We start from the raw sequence: 12,288 nt of genomic DNA on the forward strand, positions 1-12,288 counted from the left end.
TTGCACTCGATAACTTTTTTATCTTACTATTCTTCCTAATGTGGCGTACCCAACTTCTGTGCATGACATTTCTGTCCTCATGCGGATCTCTAGCACAATACGGAATGCACATAATTTTCACAATTGGTTTAATTTTTAATAATAATTAATTATTTTTTAGTTGTTTTTATACCTTAATGCACAATTCTCAAAATCACCCAGTCTCAGTAAAAAAATTATTAATTGTTGAACTCAAAAAATCAAACAATTAAATTTAGTAATGCAACAAGTATCTACTCTCTGCAAGAATGGTTTGCACGTGGTACAGTGGGCATCAATGTATCTCTGTTGTTAGTAGAGGATGGTCGTAGAATCCACACACACATGTGATAATTATAGCACCACAGACTAATATAGTGTGATCTTGCATTGCGTTGGCCCTCTGGCAGTTTAAATGTAGTGATCGGCCCAAAGAGCTACGAAATGGATGTGCAAAAAGTGTAAAAATATGTGTATGGGGTGTTTCTTCGAAAATATTTAATTTAATAAAAAAAGTGAAGCGTTATGTCACAACTAACGTAGTGTTCCGCCGTGTCACTATCATATGACAACTCAACAATATGCGACCTTCCTAATAATTTACCTTTAGTTAAGGCTTAACAATTTCAACAACGTCAACATTTTCTATCTTTATTTAACCGCGCAACAACATCGCGCACGTATGTACATACAACCTAATTAATGTTTATTATGCTGTATTTCGTACTTTTTTTTTTACAAATAAACGTCAGTAAAGTAGTAGTAACTATTCGTTCACAGTACAAACTACACATTTGTCATACGTTGTATTAACAAAATGAGAAAATTCTACAATAAAATTTCTAAGCAACAGTGGAGAGTTACAGTTCCAAATATCAACACTTCGCTGCTAAAAAAAATTCCAAATAAGATTTCAGAAGATATTAAAAGCAACAGCAGAAATTCGGGTTCGTATGATTTGGAACTGGCCCAAAAAGAATACGACAAAAGCAGGAGTTTGCCAAATAGTGTTTATGTAAACAGTGATGTTAGCAGTGATAGTGATAGCGACGACGAAAATTTCGAAGACGCGAGAACTTCCGATAGAAACAGTAACGTCGATACTAATAGAGAAACAAGTGAAGACGATTTTCTTGATAGTGAGTTGTATGCCGATGTACTTGTGGTAAATAAAATGGAACCTGAACCTACTAAAACAAACGACGTTAACGAACAATATCAGTATGATGTTCCGAAAATCAGTTTTTCATTCTTCTCGAAAACTAGTACTTTCAAATCTGATAGTGTAGACGAAACGCAAGACGAAAATACTTACGAAAATCGACAAGCGGTGGTGTTAAAAAGTGAAGTTAAATTTAACGTATCTACCCCTGAAGAAGACGAGTTTAAAAAAGGTGAAGAAGTATTATCAGTAAAAAGTGAAAGCATTGAGATTCTACCGGTGATGGGAATAATAAAATGTGGAAGCGATCCTAACTTGGTGATGCGAGATAAGGGTGACAACGAAGATGATGGGCTTTACAAAATTCCTCGACGGCTCGCGAGATGTAGACTTTCTCAGTCTTTAAACGACTTCAACGTCGAAGAGTTTCAAGCTTACACTTCCGATCATTCTAGTATTGAACACGTATCGTGTAGTCAAGTGATTGTGGCAAAGCAAGAGGATGTAGAACCAACTAGTACAAATAATGCAGAAAGCCTGGATTACTGTAAGGCGAGAAGTAAACTGCCGGTAAAACTTCGACGACCAACATTTTTGAAAAAACCTAAAAAGGCCGTTAATACGTGGAACAATTTTAGAACTAAAATTAACAATATGATGATCGAACATGCAGCGCAACAAAGGGTGGGTGCTTACAATGATAAGGAGAAAGTCATGATCAACTTTGAAGAAGTTTACAAGACATCTAAAAACAGGTGCAAAAATGCGTTCAGAAGTACCACCAAAATCTTTAAAAGGAGCCACGATACGAGTTTCGACAGTGAAAATTCTAGTCAAATTACGAAAACCGATGTCAGAACTCCTATTACACCTAAAGATATAGAGTACAAGTTCAATTTTAATAACGATAAAGTTACGCATGATGTCTCAAGCAGTAAAATTGTTGAGAAGCATGAACACGATGACGAGAAAGTAGATTTTGATTTTTCCTCAATTAAATCTGCGTTTCGGAGGAGCAAGTTCGTGGCAGAGGTGAGAACTAGTTTTATTATAGAAACTAAGAAAAACTGTTAATCTAAAATCGTGCGAGAATTCTGTTTCCTTATTGTCTGGAGTATTTTTTTAATCGAATTAAGTAGAGCAGGAGAACAATTGTCGGCTTGGGCTGAAATGTAAGAGGTTAAATAAAAGGTGAGAGGTTCTTGTTCAGTTAATCATCTCCCTAGAAAAATAAAACAATTATTACCGACACTAAACTTTAGTGAGATTACCCGTGTGAGTCGTTGCTTTCTGACAATAAATTGACGAAGCTGCCGCACCTACTAATATTAATTAATTGTTGTTACTTCGTCAAAATTTCAATTTTTGAATTGTACGATATAGACATATCGGGTGTTCATTTAAATTTCTACTCAAAGTTGCCGTTGATGAGTAGATTGTGAACCAACCACTCGTCAGGCACACTAAAAACACAAACAACGCAAAAAGTGAGGTTAGATTTAAAGAGCTGATCCGTGATCTGTAATCCGTGGTGCGTTCACAATTGACGCCAATACATTTAAATGAACACCGATATAATGTATCTAAAGTGGTTAAAATTTCACCCAATCGACTAACTGGTTCGGTACTTTTTTAAATGTTATTTAGTGCTCGTAGGCCATAAATGCGTTGTACGTTGAATATTATTAATTTTAACTTTAATAAACTTTAAATTTAACAAACAGTAAGGACATAAGCTTTTGAAGTGCCTGTCACTTTTTTATTGGTTTATAAAAAGCCACAACTCTTCGGTAGTTAACAGTTTAAACATTATTACGTCATTTTATCATGGATAAATATTTTATCAAAATGTCATCTATAATTTTTATTAATTAAAATTTTGCGAAAATTACGAATGATTCGTTCTCGGTCAGATAACGAATTTTCGACGTAATATTTGCCAAATCATTCAACTCTGTAACCTACTTATAATTATTTAGCGTCAATTTAAACAAATTAGTACTCGTATCCCACCACGTCACTTACTTATAAGGTAAATTCATCAACCTACTTGTAAGGTGCTGTAGTGAAAACGTGTGTATTACCTAATGAAGCTTGATGTCCTGAATTTCAACAACTCATCGTTACAAATGAAGTTTCTGTAAAGTGTACTGTTTTAATTTTTCAACATGGGCATTTATCCAAAATGATAAAATCCTATTGGCAAATCGATTTCTAAACATTATACTGCAATAGTATTTGTTAAAAATAAAAGCGACTTTATCTATTCAGTCCATTGATCAAATGAATAGTTCGTGTAAAGGGACTTCCGCATAGCGGAACAGGATTTAAAATATCAAGACTGTGTCCGGTCATTCACACATAAACCACAATGCTCCTTGTAATAACAATAATAACAACGATCACCGGCGCGTGGATGCACTTTTCTTTGGCTTGCAAATATACTGCAGATGCGTGGTCAGCCGGTACGAGTACTACCTATCTGCACGTGACAAGGAAGCAGTTTCGTCCTGTATGCAAATCATGCATGAAAGCTCTTCGCAATGCATTTATTGAAGCATAATCAAATGTCAGGGCTTAGAAGATTGCAGTGCCATTATTCTTGTGTAATATAAAAGTAGATCAATTTTAATTCACAGTGTGTAGGTAATTACATATACCATTTTTATTTATTGCAGCGGTACTTTACATACGAGTATACATATGACCAAAAACTTTTCTCTTGTAAAATACAAACGATTTATTGTTCAAGCTCTGTGCGAAATGGACTACTTATGCAAAATAATTCTACTTTAATTTTGTTTTGTTAGTGGCAAGTGTATTATCACGGACACTTTTATTTTTCAGGGCCAAAATGGGTTCGAGGACCTTAGAAGATACGTCAAACAAGGAGGTGACTTTTGCAAAGAACTTGCAACTATACTTCAAGAACGGTGAGAATTATTTTTCACGATCCTGTAATTTTAGAAAAGACAATGCAGATTGAAAAATTATGGACCCAAATAATGTCAAATTTTGATAAACGCAATATTTACGCCAATACCCAATACCAAAAGGGTGAGATCAAATCATTGTAGGTTGCCATGGCAATATCCAGAAATTGTTTTTCAGGCATTACGATTTTCGAACACAAATTGTAACGTTTTCTTAAATAATCTATTTAATTATGTTGTTTTTTATACATATTATAATTTTAAACGTTTGGAGAAAAACTAACATAATGTATATTGTTCGGAGTACATTATGTGTTTCGACTGATTTGTGTCACTCCGATTGACAGTCAACCTATCAGCCTCAGCATATAAAGTTTCACCTATACTCCTAAAAATATAATATACTATTTTAAAGTCCGTTATTAAATGCACAAGTTTTTCATTCATTTGTGATTTTTTAATCGGCCCAGAAGCGTTAAAAAAGTGCCATAGCTGTTATGTGTAATTTTTTACGCAATTATAAAATTGGACATAAAGTAGTGTGCTCTGCACGCTATCCTTTGACATTTGTTCCGATAACTGTCAAACCTGGGTTTTGCGATGTGGTCATTGTTTTTGTTTTCTTATAGTGATATTTTATACCGAGCGATCATTTAAAAAATAAATCGAGTTTGCTTTGGAGCCTATGCTATAGCATGGGTTGCCATAGGTAACACGCCGACTCGATTTATTTTTTAATTGATCGCACCGTATTAGGTACACATAGAAAAAATTAAAATCTCTGAGAAATTTGCCAAGGTTCTTCACATTTTTGTATTTAAAGATGTTAGCTTTGCGAAATCAAATGATTTATTGTTAGATAATAATAATTTGTGGAAAACAAGGTGAAATATAATAGTTTCCTATATTTTAGTCCAGTAACTTAACTGAACAATTTCAGTTTTAACGTATAGGTATTTCCGATTTGTTATTTATTTTCATGTTATATCCGATTATGATTTGTATAACAAAACTAGTAACTTAAACAGAAGGATAAAGCTAATAATTTGTTTGACTTTTTAAATGTTACAATGTTATCAGGTATGTAAATATTTTCCTCTCTTCCTAATCGGCATGGCGACAATGAACATATTATATCATATGTTTCTTTACAAAAAATAAACGGAAATTATCTTTGTGAAGAATTGTTGGATAAACCAGTTATGTACATAACAATAATACTCCAGCTCATTATTCATTCCACAATGTGTCGCACATGAGATGAAGACACTTTAATGCTTTCGTTATTCTTAGGATTAGAAATTTAAGTCATAGTAGTTTATGAGTTGCATCTTTTGAAGTACTCAATTCAGTTGTAAGTTGGAAACCCAGCCAACTATGACCTCGCCAATTTTCGATAAATAAATCAACATGACACCTCGAAAAATTAAATTTAAAAAAAATTATATTTCAAGCAAACTCTACTCTTCTGGCCCTCATTTTAACAAATTAATCTCTTTAGGATATCGTGAATATCTAAATCATCTAATATACTCAGTTATTTTTGTTATCTTTAGGAGAACTAAAATACCTATAGTATTTTATACAGTCAATAAGGAACTCAGTCTCAAGTACATTTTATATATATGTATTTTTTCTGCTTTTTTCGTCACTTCTGCAACATGCCTTCTCCCTTTCGAGCAGTTATTCCAACGTGCTGACTGCTGCGTACCTATTCTAATTATTCAGTTAAATAAAACTACAACAAATTTCGCAATTCTTCTATTTGTTTTAACGCTTGCAGTTGAAAATATTTTAATGCGTAACCCGCCAATATTTTTCAGAGCCGACTTTTACTCATATTTTATAAGCCAAAATAAGAAATAAAACAGTGTACAACAGATTCATTTCTAGACTGTTAATTAAGTATAATGAGATTACGAAAACAATTTCTACTTTATTTTAATAGTGCCAATTCCAGCCAACAACACATAAAAGGAATAAAGTAAAAAAAAAGTTTTTAAAACTCTTTCTCAAATGTGTTATCTCATTTCTTATTACATTCCTATGTATCTATTCATTTTGCGAGACAGTTTTTATAAATCTCAGGCGAATTTTACAGATGATACTTGTATCGTGCATTCATTTAAATTTATCTTCAAAGTTGGCGTTGAAGAGTCGATTGTGAACGCACTATACGGATTACAGCTCTTTAAATCTTACAGTTTTACACGTAAATGAACGCACAATATTTTATCCTTTGCTCTAATAAAATTTAATGATTTTTATGCATTGTTTTGTCATATAAGTAACATATGAGCCAAGTCTTATCCCACTATTCTTTGATTCATAAGTAGGTACAATTGACGAATCACTTGATTTTACTTTAATTTAATTATGTATTTAAAGATTTAAAAAAATTCCTACTCCAAATATTGTTTTTTATTTTTCACTACGCTTTTTGGCAGTATTTGCCCAGTAATTAGGTGTATTAATTAGATTACGCTTTCTTTAAACTTTTGTCTAAATTCTGCAGTAAAAATAAAAAATTATTTACTTCCGTAAACACATTTTTTTATCAGATCCATTTCTCTTCTGCAGTCTTTCACTGTGCCGTTTACAATTAAAACTAAAGATAAGTTTATCAAAAGCATACTTTCTTATTGATTAAGGACCAATTTGTTCAGCTATAACAATTTATAATCTCGAAATAGTTTTTCAAATGACATTATTTTCCCACGTTTTTGAAAGTGTGGTCACCTAATCTCAAGGTTTCTATTTTAAGAGATAATAAGAAAAAACAGTTTGATTGACTCTCCCATTTTTATTAACGTGCATGTTTATTTAAATAGTTCTAAAACTAGAATAAATGAAAAAATAGAATAAATAAAATATTAAAGCAACCGCAGCATTAATTTAAATTTACTCAGAATTTCATAAGGTTTGGGATAAAATGCACACTACAAAATAATAATCAATACACACTCACTGAAGAAATATTTCCGTAATGTTTTTTAAAGTTTATCGTACGTATAAATCCAAAGTTATGCAAATATTTGCCATTTCCTTTCGCAACCTGTAATTTATATATTTTTTTTATTTACAGTGCCGAAGCCGAAACACAGTATGCTAAAAACTTGTCGAAACTTAGCTCAAAACTATCAAGGGCGTGTCGTGATGGTGTTGGTGGTGTAAATGAAGCATGGAAATCAGTAGCCATAGAACTGGAGACTCGAGCTGAAGTTCACAGATTGATGGGTCAAGCTCTCCTGGATGAAACTGCGAAACCTCTTCGGAATTTAACAGAGAATCAACACAGGACGCGAAAACAATGCGAAACTACTGTAGATAAGGCAGCAAAATCTTTAGCCGATTGGCGAGCAGCGGAAGCCAAGAGCAAGAAACAAAGCCATACTTGTGCCAGAGATAACGAGAAGTTACAAGATGCGGCTATTTTGGACACCTCACGTTCAGGAAAACTGACGTAAGGTTCATTTCTTAATTATGAGAGATTATTAGTACGTATAGATTCTTGCAGATTGTCTAGAAGTACTAGTTTAATTCAGTTGGCACACATGCACAATAAAAATGGTACGGAAAAGGAAAATACCAAGGTAAACATTACTATTTGTATGGTACAGTTTTAATCTTTACGCTTTTAGTTGGAAGGTAAAAAGCGCAAAGCTGAAGATGCCGTGAAAAAAGCTGATATTGAATATTACACACTTTGCGTTCGTGCGGAGAGAGCAAGGTGAATTATATTTATACTTTTTTCGTGTAATATGAATTAAATGGTATATTTTTAGACTGGAATGGGAATCTGCTGTGCTGCGCGGTGTCAACACTTTTCAGTCACTTGAAGAGGAAAGACTTAATCATTTAAAAACTGTTTTAACTGCATATCTGCACCATGGAGCTGAACTCGGCCCTAGATTAATAGAAGTACGTAAACTTAAAGAAAGGATATTTTGTAGGTACTTATATTTTTTAATGCGTGTAGGCAACAGAAAGGCTCAAAGGTCCAGTCCTGCAGGCCGAATCGGGCAAGGATTTGGGTACTTTCATTAATCTGCGACAGTCCTCTCAACAGGTATCTGAACAACTACTACCGGATTTCTATTGTGAACATATCACACTGGCTATGAATAGAGAACGACGGAAGCAGGTATTACTATTTAGTTCCTTTGGTTTTTTGTTTTTTTTTAACGATAACCTTGATATTTTCAGGCCCTGGTTAAATTATTACACTTAATCCGGCAAGATATTGAAAGAGAAAGGAAGTCGAAAAATGGCCTAGAAAATTTATCCAAAGCTATTAAACAAACGCCTAATTTTGGAGCAGAAGATTCACAACAAAGCGTCAGCGAGAAACTGTACCATGTAATAAATTTCACTCACCTACATTTCTTAATCCGTTAGACAGTAAAACTAAATTTTTTATTTTCATTCTAGATACTGTACTAGAATTTAAAAATATAATATTTTTAGATGAAAACAATGCTGACGTATCTCGAAGGTGCAAGATTCAAACTACACAATGCATTAGCCGAATTGGACAGTAAACCTCGAAGTGGTCATCCTCTGGCAGCTCATATTACAATCACTAGGGACAAATCAGGCTTACAGCAAAGCATACTTAAGGTAAAATTATCTTCTATTTTATTAATTTTCCATTAATACTTACGTAATGAATTGTAGGTTCCTCAGTGGTTGAGAGAAGAGTGGTTTGAACCTGAAAAGAGCCCGATAAGTGAGAAATCTGTTAAATCTACCAAATCCGATAACTCGGATCCCCACAACAATGACATTGCGGACCCAGACTGGACTGACAGGGGAGCTGCAGACGGAAACTCCAACCAACCTGACTCAGATTTTGGTTTGTTCATTCAACAACACGATAATGCTTTGCTAATGACAACTTTCTAGACGAATTTTCGTCACACTGCAGCAGTGCCGATAACATTTGCAATCCTGAAGACAGTCCGGTGCAACCTATTGCTCAGTGTAAAGCATTATACGCTTACACCCCGAATTTAACAGACGAATTAGCTTTGCAACCCGGAGACCTTCTTTCAGTGTATCGTCAGCAAGATGACGGCTGGTGGCTTGGGGAATGTAAAGGAAACGTGGGTATTTTCCCTGCAACATATGTTGAGTTGATCAATTCAAACTGAAGACTGGAAAATTATTCCAAAATCCTCTAATCCTAATGTACATCTATTCTTCCATTTCCTGGGATAAACGCTGTACAAATAATTATAATGTTTCTTCCCTCTTCCTTTAATTTATGATTTTACTGATTGTAAAATATTATAACGTTTACTTTACTTTTTTTTATTGATTTGTATTTTTGATTTGTAGATTTTCTTACAAGTTGTACTAGAATATACAAACTTTGTTAACAACAGTGATTTATAGCAAATACACGCTAATAATGAAAATGCCGATTATTCTGTTTGCGCCATGTAAAATGCACAAAAATCGCGTACACCGTTTAAATCAAGTAAGTAAAAACGGACTTTTTTTGTCATTTTGACAAAAGTTGTAAGGCAGGTTATATCTTAATTTTTAGATATTTTTATTTGAATATTACATAATATTTGGTCGTGGCGCCGTTTGCATTTATAACCGCATTTAGTCTACGTGGCATAGACTGCACTAAATTCCCACTTTTTTTGTTCAAAAACTTGGTATTGGCATTTTTGAATAACTTAAGTATCACAGTTTGACGTTAATAGACGCCTGAACAACAAAATTGCACAGGCAAATAATCGGTGTACGCGATTTTTTTGAATACAACAGTACCAGCTAGCTGTCAGTTACCAAAATACGCTTAACCAGGCTTATGATTAAATTAAGATCTCACACACTCACGAATAAATAAACGATTCAAAACCCGCAAATAAAATTCATGAAGCCGGCCACAAAAACAAATCTTGTTGGCTTATCTTTCCAAACAATTTGGCTTATAGTTTGCCAATTGAATGTAACGTCGCATACAGGGGAGAGTACAAACCATGTTTGACACATGTAAGTGGGGTCTCTCCTGTTCTGCACGTGATCGCGTCACGTGCAGACCAAATCACAGAGCTGAAGAACAGTTTGTCACATGCAGGACGAAAAACTGGGCTGAAATGGACACTCCCACAAGTGATGTAACTAATTAGAGGCATACTCTACAATAACAAGATTCTACTATATCTGGGAGAATCTAGTATAAATTGTAGTATAAAGTATAGTGCGTTTTATTTATAAAGCATAAAAAGAAAATACAAGAACCTATAGTCCTTTAATTATTTTATTTTAATATAATGTAAATATATGATGTATATAGTTAATTTTTATCTGGGAAAAAATAAAAATTTAGAAGCCAATGTGTAAGTAAAAGTGCGTATCTACTATAAATTAATAGAAATAGCCGTGACTGTGACAGCTATTAACAAATCACCACCAAAACGTGTACTCGAGGAGCCGTGAAATTATCTTTACATTCGCCTATGTTGACACTTCCCCACAATCGATGGGGTGCTCCTCCCATTTCCCGGGCACAAGGTCCTGCAGACGACTGTTCCTCTTCAACGAGACTATGAGGTTCGGTCAATAAATAAAGATTTTCATTTTTAAATATGTTTTTATCTATTGTGAGTTGAGCTAGGAATAATAAGTAGAAGAACTATAGTACACTTAACCTCGATTATTTTAAATAATAAATAATGAACTACGTTGATTAAAATATAACTATTATTTCAAACAAGGATATATGGTTTCAGAGTACACAGCTATTAGTTGTTCAATTAAATGAAAATTAAATTTACGTCTGGTAGAAAAATAGATTGAACTTTACAGAAGATAATGTGAATTAACCTCGTACGCGCAATCGAAGGGATGAAGTGACCCTCCTTAAATGTTCCTAATTGGTAAGCCACACTCCCGTAAGCACTGGCAATATGTTTGGTCCTTTTGTGCCGGCGGTTATCGCGGCCTTGTTCAAAAAATATTATAGCCCTAGTTTAAAGTAGGGTTGCAAAACCATGGGAACTTGCGGAAATGCTGTTATTATTTCTATTGTTGATTATTTGTTTGCTTATGTACTTAAGTGAGACGATTACTGTCATCATATATAGGATTTCATTTCCGCTCTAGAGACAATAAAAATTATGCAATCGTTTTTTTTTTTCAAAATTGCAAACCAGTGTGAGATTGAAGAAAAATTGCGGATAAATAATTTAAAAAATATGACAACGTACGAGGTAGTTATTATCGTTATTATCATTGTTGTCATGATTTATTATAACACAAACGATGTTTAACCCCTTTGAAAAAAAATCGTTTTCTTCGCCTGCAAACTAGATTTTTAGAGCATCGATGAGTATTTCTTTTGACATCGATCTTCAATCTTTTAAGACAATCTTGAATTTTGAAGATCGGTAATAATCCGGAGGGGCCAAGTCAGAAAAATATGCTGGATAATCAGTAATTTTAAAAGGATTACATTCAGTTTTTGTCGGACAATAAGCGCCTACATCGTCTTGCAAAAACCCCGCACCTTTAGAAAGTGTTCCGGGTGTGCTTCCACAGTTTTGTTTCGAAGTTTCATTACTGCATGTAATGAGTGAAAATCATTCCATCTTTATCCCAGAAAATAGAAGCGAGAATTTTTCCGCCGACCTTCTGCACTCGAAACTTTTTGGGTCGAGAAGCTTTATGTTTCCACTCTTTCGACATTTCCTAGGTCTCTGGCTCACAATAATGAATCCATTGTAACTATTCTTGTGTATACAGGGTGTTTTCGAAGTTGAGGCGTTCCTTGTAACACGAGGTACTATACATTATTCTTAAGAATTTTAGCTTAAATCTTCTTAGTAAAATGTTTGTATTAACGGAGATAATTGATTGTATATTTTTATTGGTTTCTAAAGTTTTAAGTCCGGTCCTGTCTATTTCTCCGCTGTACTAGATTAATAACTAACGTGGCCCACCATAAGCCATTCCGACTAATTAGGTGAAAACTCTAACAGTATTTTTGATTAACATTTCTAACAAATCAGCGCAAATTTGAGCAGGACCGGTTTCAAAAATTTCAAAAAAATTAATTTATTGTATCTTCATTGCCGTACACATTTTACTAAGATGATTTTGGCGTGAACTCTTTAGAACAACGCATATTATCACATGTTAAAAGGAACGCCTCAACTT

The 12,288-nt window shown here is 33.8% G+C and overlaps 1 protein-coding gene across 1 annotated transcript; it reads left to right on the top strand.

The window, feature by feature from the left end:
• The first annotated feature begins 305 nt into the window (after positions 1-305).
• On the top strand, positions 306-9,533 carry Nost (Nostrin). Its single transcript, XM_069047022.1, has 11 exons — positions 306-2,212; positions 4,028-4,113; positions 7,199-7,576; positions 7,631-7,706; positions 7,755-7,843; positions 7,899-8,034; positions 8,093-8,257; positions 8,320-8,472; positions 8,581-8,733; positions 8,791-8,968; positions 9,019-9,533. The coding sequence occupies exons 1-11, from the start codon at positions 836-838 to the stop codon at positions 9,264-9,266; spliced, it is 3,039 nt and encodes a 1,012-aa protein (XP_068903123.1). The 5' UTR covers positions 306-835; the 3' UTR covers positions 9,267-9,533.
• Positions 9,534-12,288: the final 2,755 nt, after the last annotated feature.

The sequence above is a fragment of the Tenebrio molitor genome, chromosome 5, assembly GCF_963966145.1.
Source record: "Tenebrio molitor chromosome 5, icTenMoli1.1, whole genome shotgun sequence".
Taxonomy (NCBI): domain Eukaryota; kingdom Metazoa; phylum Arthropoda; class Insecta; order Coleoptera; family Tenebrionidae; genus Tenebrio; species Tenebrio molitor.

Excerpts from the sequence above, each read along its gene's own strand:
- Nost (XM_069047022.1), top strand. The coding sequence starts at position 836 with ATGAGAAAATTCTACAATAAAATTTCTAAGCAACAGTGGAGAGTTACA. Across the intron at positions 8,035-8,092 it reads TCGGCCCTAGATTAATAGAA|GCAACAGAAAGGCTCAAAGG; the intron begins GTACGTAAACTT and ends TAATGCGTGTAG. Across the intron at positions 8,969-9,018 it reads CCAACCTGACTCAGATTTTG|ACGAATTTTCGTCACACTGC; the intron begins GTTTGTTCATTC and ends ACAACTTTCTAG.